The sequence below is a fragment of the Rattus norvegicus genome, chromosome 5, assembly GCF_036323735.1.
Source record: "Rattus norvegicus strain BN/NHsdMcwi chromosome 5, GRCr8, whole genome shotgun sequence".
Classification (NCBI taxonomy): domain Eukaryota; kingdom Metazoa; phylum Chordata; class Mammalia; order Rodentia; family Muridae; genus Rattus; species Rattus norvegicus.
The window spans coordinates 119,660,501-119,675,943 of NC_086023.1; the positions used below are offsets into that span (position 1 = coordinate 119,660,501).

The 15,443-nt window shown below is 38.5% G+C and overlaps 1 protein-coding gene across 7 annotated transcripts in view; it reads left to right on the forward strand.

Moving 5' to 3' along the window:
- Positions 1-15,443, forward strand: part of Efcab7 (EF-hand calcium binding domain 7) — a 50,726-nt gene that overhangs the window by 19,660 nt on the left and 15,623 nt on the right. For 5 of the 7 annotated variants that reach the window (XM_008763885.4, XM_008763886.3, XM_039110289.1 and 2 more), the window contains 4 exons: positions 2,865-3,006; positions 8,453-8,562; positions 11,920-12,077; positions 13,016-13,149. In XM_008763885.4, coding sequence (XP_008762107.1) covers positions 2,865-3,006; positions 8,453-8,562; positions 11,920-12,077; positions 13,016-13,149 — 544 coding nt within the window. Of the gene's footprint in view, positions 1-2,864; positions 3,007-8,452; positions 10,843-11,919; positions 12,078-13,015; positions 13,150-15,443 lie in introns of those variants that run through there. The other 2 variants (XR_010066420.1, XM_039110291.2) reach the window with 2 other exon arrangements.

A 15,443-nucleotide genomic window follows, 5' to 3' on the forward strand; every position in this document is an offset into this window, starting at 1 on the left:
GAAAATAAGAACTTTACAGTGGCTATACATACATGACTTCTACTGGTCATACTTCAACTCTGTATTACCGTTCTCTTTTTAATCTTGAATTCTATCTAGTTATAGTCTGTAATGTTCAAGAAATGCCAAGAATTTTGTCTTGAGAGATGAGTAGCTTTAACTTCCTTGCTATAAAGTCAGTCACTACTGAAATTAGAGTAGGCCACAAGTCAGCAGTTGTATCCCCAGAGATGTGACACTGCCTGAATTCATACTCCTAATTGGGATTTGCCTAATTTTATATGACAGGTACATCAAACACACACACACACACACACACACACACACACATACACACACACACAGCATGTTATATGTCTATAAGCCATATGCATGGGAAGCATATTGTGTACACAAGTTCTCCGTAAATCAGTATAACTATATAATATAATTATGTATACAAATATATCAAACATTGAAAATGATTCAGTCTTAATTTTGGTTAAAGCATCAGTTTTGTTTCTTTTTCAAAAGCAATTTAACCTGTCAATAGAAAGATAATCCATATTAGTTTTCTTTTATAAATCATCTATTTAATCTATTTTTAAAGTATTCTTTAAAAACAAAAAGGTTGACAATGTTTTTTATCTACTTCTTTAACACAAAGCAAATATCTTCCAATAAAAATGTGATGTAGGCATCTTGGTCACACTGTCGTCTGTGGCACATCCACTGAGTAACTCTTGCTCACCTAAATGGCCAACAATGTAAAATTATATGTGAGGACAGGGTTTCCCAGAGAGACGCAGAAAGATGTAACTTAGTTGGTATGTTTGTTTTGATCACTATTTTCTGACTTAAAATCTGTAGTTTGTGTCTTTAGCATTGCCTTATTTCTTATGAATGAATAAGTAAAATCTGTGAAGCACACATAACAGTTGTTTGCGTTTGTTGGAAAACTCTTGAATGGTAGAATCTAGCGCCACCTCATGCCCACTCTACGAATTACAAGCTGTTTTATTTGTGAAAAAATATAAGTCACACATGGAATTTCCTCTTCTATTATTGTAAAAACATTTTAAAATCAGTCTACTTCTATCTTCCTATAAAAGCTCAAACTATCAACCTTGTCTATATTCCATTCAAATTGATTTATTTGAACAATTCAGACAAATTTTCAGTATTTTTTTAAACTTTTAATTCATGACATGTCTGGCTCCAGGACCAATAAAATAAAATAAAAACCAAAACCAACCAACCAACCAAACAAACAAACAAATAACCCTTTGTATGATTGAAAGTCCTGTTTTAAATAAAATTTCTAGTTGAGTAAGAATTATGTGTACAATAAGTTTGGTAGATCTCAAGAAAACAAGTCCCTTTTTAAATGGTATTGCTCCAAGATTTGATGTGAAAACACAAAATTTAAAATTCCTCAATCCCACCCCCAAATTGCAAACACTAACATGCTGCCACAAGTACAAAGCCCTACATGTGACTTCATGTAATAGTTGTTCCCCAGCATGAGGCATGTGCTAGCTACATGCTTAGGCTATGATTAAACCACACATAAGAAACAGTACCCTCATGTTTAGACTTGGAGCTCATCTCAAAGACATCATGTTATGTATAAACAGAATTTTCAAAACCTTAAAATAGGAACATCTAGAACACTTCTGGTCCCCAAGATTTTAGATAGAGATGTTCAACCTATATTGTGTAATTTTGAAGTGTCCTTTACCACTGCAGGTAGGTAAATTTAAAGCACGTGTTCCTAAGGACCACCTGATGGACCTGAGTCTGCTGATGCTGTAATCACAACTGATCAGGTGTGGGAGGAGCTGGGAGAGAAGTACAAAGGGTCAGGAAATTGAATGGAGATGTGTGGCAGTCGGGGATCAGAAAGGCGAGGGGACGCGGGTAGGCACTAGAAAGTCCCAGATGCCAGGGAAGCAAGAGGTTCCCAGGACTCAACAGGGATAACATTAGCTGAAATATCCAACAAAGGGGAGGGAGAACCTGTAGAGACCATATCCTGTGGAGGGATGGGGCTACCCACCCATCTCGAAAATTTTAACCCAGAATTGAGGCAGGGGGAGGGGGGATTAGGATAGGAGGCTTGCAGAGGGGAAACTGGGAAGGGGGACAACATTTGAATGTAAACAATTAAAATGACTAATGGGAAATGAAAAAAATACAAAAGAAAGTAAAAAAAAAAAACTTGACAGGTGTGGTGGTTCATGCCTATAATATCAGCACTCAAGAAGATGAGGCAGGAGGATTGCTGCAAGCATAAGGCCAATGTTGGCTATAAAGTGAGGTGCTGACCCCAAAAAGGTGACTCACAGCAGCCTTCCAGCACTCCTACCACCGTGATAACTAGAGATAACTAGTGCTCACAGTGGCCGGCAGCTCCAGCTCCAGGGAATCTGTTGCCCTCTTCTTGTTTTCTCACGCACTTACTTGTTGGCATAAACCCACACATACACATACTTTTAAGAAATAAAAATAAATCTTTTTAAAAACAGAAAACAGGAAGTGATAATTGTTGTCGCCCACTCAGTTTATATCTTTACCTTCCATCAATGAGACATGGCTATCAAGCAAGTGCAGTGTGCCTTGTATGCACTGCTTTTGGAACTGGGAGCACAGTCATGTCTCTCTCTTTCTCTCTCTCTCTCTCTCTCTCTCTCTCTCTCTCTCTCTCTCTCTGTCACACACATACACACACCTGACAATCGTGATTGATTTATTCATTTTTGTACATTCCCAGAAAGCAATAGCTTCTATTTGACATTTCCTTTAGATTGTCCCTTAGTCTCTCCTCAGTATGCATGCTGGAACATTTAATAACTACTGTTTGAAAGCACTCCCCTTTGTTTCAGGATTGGCAGTGTGCACAATCAAGAGGCTGCTTCTTTTTAGAGGAAGATGGTGAAGTTGTCAGTCATCAGTACAAAATGCACATAGCTCAGAGATCTGTGCTTTACCTGACAATTAAGCCATTGAATCTGAGTCAAGTTGAAGGCAAGTTCATATATCCTGTTTGTTTGCTTGTTTGCTTGCTTGCTTGCTTGTGTATGGGCAGGGTTTTACAGTATACCTCTGGCTGTTCTGGAACTCACTATATAGACCAGGTTGGCCTTGAACTCACAGAGATCCAATGGGAGTAAAGGCGTACACCACTAGGCTCAGCTCTTTTTATTTTTAAATACCAAGTTATATCCTCCCTAAAAATACTTTGTATTCTCTAGATCTAGTTAAAAAATTATTCTGCCCAAGAAATGTATGGTTTTATTTAGTTTTGAATTTTTAAATTATGCTTATTCTTTATATATGTTTATACATGAGTATATTTTGATGAAAAATATACTATACATTGAAGAAATCCCCCCAAATCCTCCTTTCCTTCCCATTTCTCTCTAATCCCTTTTGTTACCTGAAGCAGTTTGACCTCTATTTGTATGACATACATGCACACGGGTTCTTATGTATCTGTATTAAATCTAGGAACCTGTATTGGCGTCGCTCAGCATATAGAGGCACTGCCACACAAGCCTGATGACCAGCAGTCAATGTGGAGAGACCTGACTCCATAGAACTGCCTGTGACCTCCACACAAGCCCTCTGCAGTGTGGCCCTCTCCAAGTCTTTTTTTCTCTCACACCCATACAAACTAATAATATTTTTTATTAAAATCTTAGAACTACAGTTAAGAGAAGAGATATGATAATTCACTTGTGATTGTCTCTAGTTATACTTTACTTCCTAACAGACAACACAACCTTGCTTTTGACAGCTAAAAAAGTTTCTCTCTCTGTGTTTGCATGTATGTTTATACCCATATATCTGTTTCTGTCATTGGACACATTTATACATATAGTTGATGCATAAACATCACTATACTAAGTTGAATTGGAATCCTTTGGGTAAATCGTCATATGGGTGAAATGGTAGGTTTAGTTTGAGACTTTCAGGGACCCTCCGTATTGATTTCCCCAGTGTGTGTCTTGGTTTACATCTCCCACCAACAGTTTATAATGGTTCCACTTGCATCCTTGTCAGAAGTATTCTTTTTGCTCAGGATTGTTTTGTCTGTCCAGGGTGTTTTATGCTTCCCTGTGAGCTTTAAGATTGTGCGTTTTCTGTTTTGTAAAGAATGGCATTGGAAGTCTGGAGGGCATTGCCTTGAGCCTGTAGGCTGCTGATGGTAAGGTCCGCATTTTCACAATAGTAATCCTTCCAGTCAGTCCATGCTGGGTCCTTCCCTCTCTGTGTGCCTTAAGTTTGTTTGTTTGTTTGTTTGTTTGGGGTTTTTTGTTTTAAAGTTACAAAAATGGTTTTATTTATTTGCAAGGGTTTTTTTTTTTTGAACTAATAATGTTTAAAAAAAAATAAAACTTTGGCTGCAGAGGCCTTTTGCCCCCTCTGTTAGGTGTATTTTCGGGTTTGTTGTTGGTCTGAGGCAATTGTAAATTGGTTGCTTTCTTGATTCTTTTCTGAGCATGTTTGTTATTGGTATAGAAGGCTACTGGTTTTTATGTTTGTATACTGCCACTTTGCTGACAGTGTTTATTAAATCTACAAGTTTTCTAATGGAGTCTTTAGGGTCTCTTACGTGTTAAATTTTATCTAGGAATAAGCATTCCTTTATTTATTTAATTTTTTAATTTTGAACTTTGATGTTGAAAATATTGCAAATAAAAAATTTTCTCAGACTTGAAGACTGTACAACTCTCCAAATCTCTATATAGTAGAATAGCCATTCAGTTCTTCCTTACCCCTGACATTTAGCCTTTCCTTTTCCCTTTCTACATGTTGTAGTGCATCTACATGTACACTTGCCTGTATCTATATAACTATATAACTATACACACACATACACACACATACACACACACACACATTTATATACATATTGAGAGATTCTTCATGTAAGGGAGATATGCAGGGTTTTTTCCTTTCTGAGATTGTGTGACCTTACTTAATAGTATACTTTCTAAGTCCATTCATTTTCCTGCAAGTTTTGTGATTACATTTTTCTTTAGAGAAGAATAGTTATTCATATATATGCATATACACACACCAAATTTTCACTATCTGTTTATCTGCTGGTGGACATGTAGGTTGATTCCAATTCTTTGCAACAGTGAGTAAAGCAGCAGTAAACATGGGGACCAGTAGGTATGGTAGGACCTAGAGATCCCTGGGTATATGTCCGAGAGTGAGGAAGCAAGTCAAATGGTAGTCCTATTTTTAATTCTTTGAGAAATCTCCAACTACTTTTCAGAATGGCTGTATTAATTTGCACCCAACAGCAATGACTTTCTTGCCACAAATTCTCCAGTATTGGTGATAGCCATTCTAATTGGAGTGAGGTAGTGTCTCTGAAAAGTTTTAATTTGCATTTGCCTAATTGCTAGGTATATTGAACATTTAAAAATAGTTATGGAGGGGCTAAAATGATGACTCAGAGGTTAAAATTACTGACTGTTCCTCCAGAGGTCCTGAGTTCAATTCCCAGAAACCACATGATGGCTCACAACCATCTCTAGGGATCTGATGTGGCTGAAGACAGCTTCAGTGTACTCACGTACATAAAATAAACAAATAGATCTTAAAAAATAATAGTCATGGATCTGGAGTGATGGCTGTTCTTCCAGAGTACCTTGGTTCAATTCTCAGCACTTACATGGTAGTTCACAACTGTCTGTAACTTCAGTTCTAGAGGACCTAATATTCTCTATCTGTAGGCAAACCCAAAAATGTACATAAAAACTTATTAACCATTTGTCTTTCTTTTTTAAGCTATAAAATTGATTGCCTATTTATTGGCAGTTTTGTTTCTTCTGTTGATACTTTTAAATAATAATGACAACATTGTTAATAGGTAAAGTAGATAGCTATGCAAGCTCAATGTTAGTTCTCTCTTCTCATGAAGAGTTGCTTTGTTAATTTAGTCATCAAATATTTACTGAGATTCTTATGTACTAACAGTCAATTTACTAAAGTACAGAAAAGGCCGAAGCCCTCCTCTCAAGGACTTAGTTTTAGTAGAAGCAATAGAAGTGTAAGTAGTAAGGGAACCGGCATAATGGATAACACTCATGATTTCAGCACTGAGGACGCTGAGGCAGGAGGATGAGTTCCAAGCCACCCTGGGATACACAATGAGACAGGGGATGGGAGGGATGATAGCAAAACATACCTACAATCCCAGTATTTGGGAGGCTGAAGCTAGAGGGTTGCCCCAGGTTCAAAGCCAGGCTAGTCTATGTAGTGAGTTTCAGACACCAAGGCTGTAGTGGGAGTTGGTCAGTCTTGGTCCTAGTTGCGCGCTCTCTCTCTCTCTCTCTCTCTCTCTCTCTCTCTCTCTCTCTCTCTCTCTCCATATGTATGTGCACACACAGGGAAAAAAGGAAAAATGAAGAGAAAATACAAAGCATAGAGAGACTGTGTTCTGAGAAATGTAGACTGCCATTAAAATGGAGCTATTTAAGTATATGACTCATTAAGGAGGTGACTTATGGCCAAAGAATTTCAAAGAGGGTATGTCAGTAATCAACTGCTACAAATTAAAATTGCCCCAAATTCAGTGGCTTAAAACAAGTAAGAATTTGTCCATTCATGAATCCACTGGACTGCTAGGTAGATATTTTAGTCTGAGCCAGTTAGGGCTTTTCTGTGCAGAGTCCACTCAGGTTTCCAGTCAGTGACAGCTAGTTAATGACTGGCTTTATGATATTGTCTGTATTCTCCTATGTGTGCAGCCTCATCTGGGACCATTTGACTGCCCCTATGATCTTTTATCTTCCAGTGAGCCATCATGTACTTTCTTAAATTGTGACAGGAATCTAAGAAGGGGAAAAAAAGAACTGACACAATGTTACTTCTGTTAAGTTCTGTTATTCCTAAGTCCCAAACTCCAAATCAATAAGGCTGAAAAGTAAACTTTATCTCTTCCTGTAGAAATGCAGAAGCTGTCTAATTACATTGTAAAGGCCTGTGAATGCAGAGAGGGCAGCCATTTTTGCAGCCCTCACAGGAGGCAAGGGAGCAAGCCTTATTGTTCTGGAATGATAAATGAAGAAAAGTGGAGGTGGCAGAGCATTCCCGATAAAGTGCAGAGTCAGGTGCTCTGGTGTAGAGTGTGGGGGTACAGAGTGGGGGCTGGGAGGCCAGAGACATGGACTAGGGGTTAAAAGCTTGTACTACTACTCTTGCATCCCAGCATCGAAATGGTGGCTCCTGACAGCTGGCAAGTTCAGTTCCAGGGGATCCAACACCCTCTTCTGGCCTCTTGAGTGAGGCTCCTGTACACATGTACATATATACTCATGCAGATAGACACACATACATATAAAATCAATCAATCTTAGAATTTAAGTGGCCCTGTCTGGAGGAGTAAGCAAGGAGAAGTTGCCAGGGGATGAGTGAAGACGCAAGGAACAAGAATAAAAACTGTAAGAGATTTCCCCTACACTGAGAACTCTTTTACCAAGAGAAATGAAGTTTGGGAAGTGAAACTTTTGGTTATGATTTTTCAAGCATATGGTTTTTGAGTATGTATCTGAGTTTTGTTATTGATTCTGTTGTGGCTGGTGCAGTTTGGAATTTATCTTCTGTGGGTTCTCAGTGCCTTGGATTTGTTACCTTTCATTGCTTTTGAAAACTCCTCTTCCTTTATTTCTCCTGCCTTCTTTCTTTAGCACACCTCCTGCTGTGCTCCACACGGAAAACCCAGGGCTTACAGCACCTCATCTCTCCATGGAAAGCACCTCAAACTCTTTAGTTGTGACATGGCCTCGTTTTTGTAGTTGATCCACTTTTTCTTTTTCTTTTTTTCTTTTTTCTTTTTTTTTTCTTTTTTTGGAGCTGGGGACCGAACCCAGGGCCTTGTGCTTGCTAGGCAAGCGCTCTACCACTGAGCTAAATCCCCAACCCCGATCCACTTTTTTTTATTGGCAGAATAGCATACTTTCAGCTTGATCTCAGCAGAGGATTTTAAGTAGGGACAGCGTGTAACTTGGAAAATAGATTGTTTCTTCCTCCTGTGATTGCCCAGGGCAGTGTCAACACTGGATCTCACTCTTCCTTCCTGAAAGGCTCTGCTGTCACTAAGGTTTTGACTTGGTCTTCTTGTACCTCAGCTGTTGTTTTCCTGTTCTTGTTTTTGGTTAGGAAGAGTATATTGAGATCAAACTGAAGGCCTCATGCATGCTAAACAAGAGTTGTATGCATCTTCGATGATTTCAAGAAACCAGGCTTTTTAGAAACTGAGTATGGAGAGAATGTTTCTCATAAAATTAAATATAGTAGTGGCATATTATAGATATTAAGATATTTGTATATAAAATGAAATGTATATATATTTTTAAAAAATCTAATGGGTAAAGAACTTAAAATAGTGTGTAGTGTTTGTTTGACCTGAGGTAGGTTCTTTTGGTGATGATGTTGTTGTGTGTATTTCTAGGAAAACATTCTCCCTGGTTATCGGTTGATACAGCCTTATATATTCTTAAGAAAAATGAGAATCCAGCAGAGGCACAGCTCATGTGTTTTACCGAACTACGAAACAGAGAAGTATACATATTTTTTTAATGTTTAAGAATGTAATATGAAGTCAAGTTGAGGAAAATAATAGCTGTTCACTAGTATTTAAACTCAAATTTTCTGTATTCTAATGAAGGTAGAGGCAGGTATGTATACTATAGAAAAGCATATATAATAACATAATCATGCTACTTTATATATTTAACTATAAGTGACTTTTTCTTATATTCTAATGGGTTTTTTTGGGAGGGGATAGATTAAGGATTGATTGACTAAGTGCCCTAATGCATTTCATGCAAATATTTTTTGTTGTACTCAAACAAATCAAAAAGATTTTCATCAGATCTTCCTAACCATCAATATACATGTTTCTAGCTACTGGAAACATTGCTTTCTATGTTTGCCTTACTTGCACTTCTAGCGCAAAACAGGACCACTTCAGAATTACATCCTCAGGCTTGACTCCTGTTACAGGGTTCAAAAATAGTCTGATGCAAGAAATCATCTTAAATGTTTGTTTGTGTTGCCCTTGAGATGTTCTGGTCTTTTCTAATTATATATCTACTCAGAGGCCAAATGTGTAAGTAGATACATACATATGACTATTTATTTTATAAGGACCACAAAATGCAATCTACTATATAACCACAAAAATAATACTATCCAAAGACTTACTTCAATATCATATGTAATCTTTATATTGGGCCAGCGACAGACAAACATTTTCCTGATGGAATGTTATATCGAAGTCTTTATTGGAAACTTCCTAACAGGTAAGGGTAGTTATTGCCAGAGCCACATAAAATGGCAGAAGTTAACATTTTTACTAAGCTCTTCTTCAGAGCTGACTATAAAGTGAAGTTCAAGATAAAGCAATGTTGGAAACAATAGCTTTTCCCATTTGGTTTTGGATAAAATGACTCTCTTTTTAAGATTGCATGTGTAAAGACAATCAGTCCTAGCAAGGCTATGTTTCAACTGAGTTTCTGTGTACCTCTTTATAGGCTTCTGGCATCTGTAATGTGTCACGTTACAAAGGGTTTTTACTAGCACTTTTAGCATCACAGTTATTTTCCTTAAGAAGAGTTCTGTACCCCAGAACTTTCCACTTGCCATCATAGTGGCATTTTACCACTAGAAGTGGAGAGTAAAGGAAGTTTATGGAATAACATATATTAGGAAGTAGCAGTAGCGTTGTGTGTGTGTGTGTGTGTGTGTGTGTGTGTGTGTGTATGTGTGTGTGTGTGTGTGTGTGTGTATGTGCATGTTCCCACACTATATGTATATAGTATAGTGTGTGTGTTTGTGTGTGTGTGTGTGTGTGTATGTGCACGCTCCCACACTATATGTATATAGTATAATGTGTGTGTGTTTGTGTGTGTGTGTGTGTGTGTGTGTGTGTATAGTTTATTCATTTGTTTGTTTGTTTTTAACACAGGGTTTCTCTGTGTAGCTCTGGCTGTCCTGGAACTTGCTTTGTAGACCAGGCTGGCCTCAAACTTGTAATTCTGGCTTCTGGCTTCCAAGTGCTGGGATTAAAGGTGTGAGCCACCATGCCTGGTTAGATATCTTTTAGCTCTTATATGTCAGCCTATATATGGCCAGACTAAAACAATTATCATTTCCAAAGCATGGGTTTGGGAGTTTAGTCTTCATAGTGATTCTCAGTTACATTGAATTAACTACTCTATCAAAATAGGGCTTGATGCCAACCTCAGAGTGATTATGGTTCTAGGATAATCAGGCAGAAAGAATGTAGAACTAAGATGAGCAAGTGAATGATGAGGCAGGAGGAGCACTGAATGTAGAACTGAGATGAACAACTTGTCTGTGAACCTCCAGGATGACCTAAGATATACTTAGGGTTTGGAAATAATATTTGAGCACTATTTGGTGGCTACTGTGTACTGTGGCACAAGTAACTGGACTTAGCTGTTATCCATAACAGTGGGATATGTATAGTTAAGATGGGAACATGATGGTCCCTGGTTTTTATAAGAAATGTTGAGGCTCCAGAAAGCTCCTAGGAGGTGTATAGAGAGTATTGATTGCTTTTTCTATAGAACAGGCGAGTAAAATAATTTCCTATACAAATGTCTTGATACTCATAAATATCCAGGAAACAGGTTTTTTTTTAAGATTTATTTATTTATATGTAAGTACACTGTAGCTGTCTTCAGATCTCATTACAGATGGTCGTGAGCCACCATGTGGTTGCTGGGAATTGAACTCAGAACCTCTGAAAGAGCAGTCAGTGCTCTTAACCACTGAGCCATCTCTCCAGCCCAGGAAACAGTTTTAAATAAGCAGGTCTGTCTAGGACTCTATATTTTGTTTTATAAGTAATCTTATACAATCCACCAAAATGTATTTTGCCAAAAACAATAAGGGAGATCCACAAAGATCAATACCTTATGATTTCACACACACACACACACACACACACACACACACACACACACACACACATTAGATGGTGGGGAGAGAGAGTCTTTTTTTTTTAGAGAGATTTATTTATTTTAGTTCTATGAGTACACTCTTGCTATCTTCAGACACACCAGAAGAGGGCATCAGATCTAATTTCAGACGGTTGTGAGCCACCATGTGGTTGCTGGGAATTGAACTCAGGACCTCTGGAAGAGCAGTCAGTGCTCTAACCACTGAGCCATCTCTCCAGCTCCAGAGGGAGAGACTCAAAGTCAAACTTAGAAAAGCAAAGATGTATTATGTGACTTTTCCTGTAATACCAGCACTGGAGAGTCAGAGACAAGAGGTCTACAAAGTCAAGGCCAGCTTATATTATATTTTAAACCATTTGAAAAACATGTGAATTACTAGCTTAAAAATCAAAAGGTAAACAACAGCAGAAAAGAGTAACATTGTAATCCATACAATTCAGGTTTTACAAATATGTTTAACTTGTGTAAATATGAACTTAAAAATTTAACTTTCTTGGACTTCATTGAAATGTTTTTTACAAATCATATATTCATATTTTAATCATAGTAGGAGATTGGCGAAGTTTACTCCTTTTCTTTAAGGAGCTTAGTGTTTGCATAAAAAAATTCCTAAGAATACTCTGCTGCCTGTTGAAGACATTTGCATCACAAACATTTGTGAAGATCTGTGATGACTTAGATGATATATAGCTTCTTCTCTGCTTTTGTTTTTAGGTAATTTTGAAAACATATAGGAACATAGTCCATGGTCTTATACTAGGGTTAAGTACAAGATAGAAAAGAAAAAGAATTTTAAAACAAGGAAGATTAATAAACTGTAACTCAATTGATAAATGTTGACTTAAATACTGTCTAAAGTTTCCCCCTCAGAAGAAAGATTTAAGTTGTTAAGATTTTTGGTTGTTTATTTTGTTTCTCTTGATAAAAGGTGTTTGGATGGACTGGTGAACTAGAACCAGGAATTTATTGGCTAATTCCTTCCACAACTGGATGTAGGCTAAGAAAAGAAACAAAACCAGTAACAGAAGAAGTCCAACTTGTACATAGAGATGAAACAGGGGAATTATCTCTTACAAGTGAGTTTAGGTAAGTTTTATTAGTGCCAGAACTGTGCCACGCAACACAGAATATGAATCAGTCACTCGTCTTTACCTGTTTTCTTTGGCCAGCTCCCATCCCTATCTTTCTGTTGCAATTCAGTATCTTACCACAGCATGATGGATGGTGTGCTTAAAAATAAAAAAGAGGTACAAAGACCAATATCTCATGATTTCACCCGTGTTCTCATGATAAAAATTAAATATGTGTAATAATAGATGTATTATTTAGCTTGATTTACTCATTCTGTGGGGTGTGTGTGTGTGTGTGTGTGTGTGTGTGTGTGTGTGTTTTAAATTCACTCAGTAACCAAGAGTGACTTTGTATTTGCAAGTCTAGGATTATCGTTAGTCTAGGTTCTATGCACTTGTCCATATTAAATGTATGCCTCTACTAGGTTCTTCTCCACTAGGCATTGGCTTTAAGAATAGATGTTGTTAGTTCTACTCTTAATTTTGGAGTCACATGCTCTACCCGTGAACTGTACCCCCTATTCTTGATTTTGATGACTGTCAAATCTGAAGTCTAAACCTTAGGTTCTTCTGCTGTGTCCAAGACAGTCACAGGGAATTTGGCCACAGACAGATCAAGATGTATTCGGATATAATATAGCTCAGAAAAAAAATTCTTCAATGCTGTTAATATTACTTCCTTTGAAACTTGTCCTTAAAACCTGCCTTTAGGAAGTAGAGCTGTTGCTCAGTGGCTAGGACTCTGGGTTCAAGTGTTAGCACATGCGTGGTGGTTCACACACTCTGTAACTTCAGTCCCAGGATCCAGTGGACTCTTCTGACTTCTGCAGACATCAAGCCTGCATCTAGTGCATAAACATATGTGCAAGCAAAACACACATACTCACTTCTTAAAATTACTGTCTTTAGATGTTTTGTTTTAAAAATAATAATTTTCAATTTTTGTAATTCTAGGTCAACTCTATCAGAGATATTTGAAATAATTGATTTAGATGGCAATGGTCTTATTAGCCTTGAAGAGTACAATTTTTTTGAGTTGAGAACAAGTGGTGAAAAGTGTGATGAGGACGCTTGGGCTGTCTGCAGAGGTGAGTGCGCTACTCTCCATTCTCAGAGGCGAGCCAGACTCTGAGGAAGTTGTTACAACATGGAAGACATGGGGAAACCCTGGGGTAGCGCAAGAGAACCTGCTGCTCTTGCCAGGACCTCAGTTAGGCCCCAGCACCCACCTCAGGCTGCTCCCTCCAGTTCTAGGGTGTTCTACACCTTTTCCTGGCCTTCACGGGCATCTGTATTCACGTGGTACACAAAACTCCTGCAGCCCTACACACACACAAACCCACATACAAATACATTTTTTTAAAAAGTAAGTCTTTTTTTTAAAACTTAAACATTTACTTTTCTTTTTCTTTTTTTTTTTTTTCTTTTTTTCCGGAGCTGGGGACCGAACCCAGGGCCTTGCGCTTCCTAGGCAAGTGCTCTACCACTGAGCTAAATCCCCAACCCCCTAACATTTACTTTTCTTAAGGTGATAGTTGATATACTTGCTAAAAGATATGAATTACTTAATGATTATTTCAGCTTTGGGGGGCTTAAAATATATTTTAAAAACTTTAAAATTATTTATTTATTTAATAATTCATATATGTATATGTAATTTTAATTTTTTCAAACCTTATTTTTAATGATGGTTCTTAAATGCTTTAACCTTCCTTGTAGCCCACCACCCACCAGAGGTAGTAGGAAAGAAAGGGTATGGGGGAAGTGGAGTTGTTTACAAAGATTTTTTGGCGCAACTCCCATCTGTAGTATCTGGAAATGGGCAGTTCAGTTCGCAGGTCAGCAGGCAGTGGCAGCTCAGTCTATTGTAAACACTTCATGGATACACCAGCAGTCCAGTTTGGTAGAGCCAGGTTAGCAACAGCAGTGACACAGCCTAGCAGAGACAGCCAGGACTCAGCCTCAGCTCCAGTCCACAGGAGGGACTGGGAGTAACATCAGAAGTCCTTGTCTGTGCCTCTCTCAATGGAACGAATGAGGATCAGTGAAAACTCTGAAGAAGCACAGAGTTACAGCAAGCCAAGCTCTCTCTCAGTCACTCCATCCTCGAGTCCTATCCAAACAGCACAAGTCTCGCCTCAGCATATGCATCCAATGCCTGAGCCTGTAGAAGTGGCAGGAAACTGCAGCGCACTACAGAAGTATTTTGGTGTGTTTGGAGTCCTGCCAATGCAGCTCAATTAAGCAATGAAAGGCGGACCAATACATGCATGCCACTAGCAAAGAATCTTTCATCATATGTTCTTTCACATGCTTGCTTTAGTAGAACATCTTCTCTCCTGTGTCTTCTTCAGTGAAATGTTTCTTCATGAGTTTGTCTGAGCCTTTCCCATCTGTGTCCACTTTAACAAAGTATGCCTTCACATGTTTGCTCCAGCAAAACACCATCCAACCAACTTTCCAAAGAACCCTTAAGTTTCCATCTCATGTAACTATTTTTCATCCATATTTATACCCCATACACCCCCATCATGCCTTCTTCCCACCTTCATGTCCTATCCCCTTTCTTCTTATTTATCCTCCTCTCTACCTCCTCCTCCTCCCCCTCCTCTTCCTTCTCCCTCCTCCTCCTCCTCACCTACTGAGTCTAGTGAGTTCTGCCTACTGGAATACTGAGTTCTTATTGAGTTGATCTTGTGCTGGTCTTGTGAAGGTAAGTACATGCAGTGAATTCAGGAGTGCAGGAGCATGTGTTCAGAAAGAAGCACCCTTTCCTCTCCATCCTCCTGCTCTTACATTTCTTCTGTCCTCTGAGCCTTGGGTTGGGGGTGTTCCCTGAGGGCAGTCCCTGATGTACTTCGAGGTCACTTTAAGTACTTTAGTCAGTTCTGAGGCTCTGTATTAACTACTGCCTATACAGAAAACACTTCTCTAGCGAGGGCTGAGAACAACACAAGTTTATGGGCATAAATATAAATATTCATGAGACACTTTTGATAACATGTCCATTTTACCAAAACAACAGTTGTAGATTCCGTGGTAGGGTCTGTGGCTTTATCTTCCAAGCCGTGGACTTTTGACAAGTTTATAGCAACAGGTGAATTTCTTCCTGTGGGATCCAGTCATAAAGTGCTTGGTTACTCCCATACCATTCATCTGCATTTGCACCAGTGAGAAGACCTTACCTGGAAAGCTGGTATTACAGCATTCAGTGGTACTACTGGGTCAGACTGTTGGTGGTTTTATTTTCTCCCTAGTAGCCTGTATAGTACCTTCTGGCACAATGCAAGCCAGCCAGCAGGGAACAGTTTTCCAAGTCAGTTCCAAATTGATTTCTCTGTCCTGCAACCAAAAAAAAAGTGTGTCTTCAAAAATAGGGTCT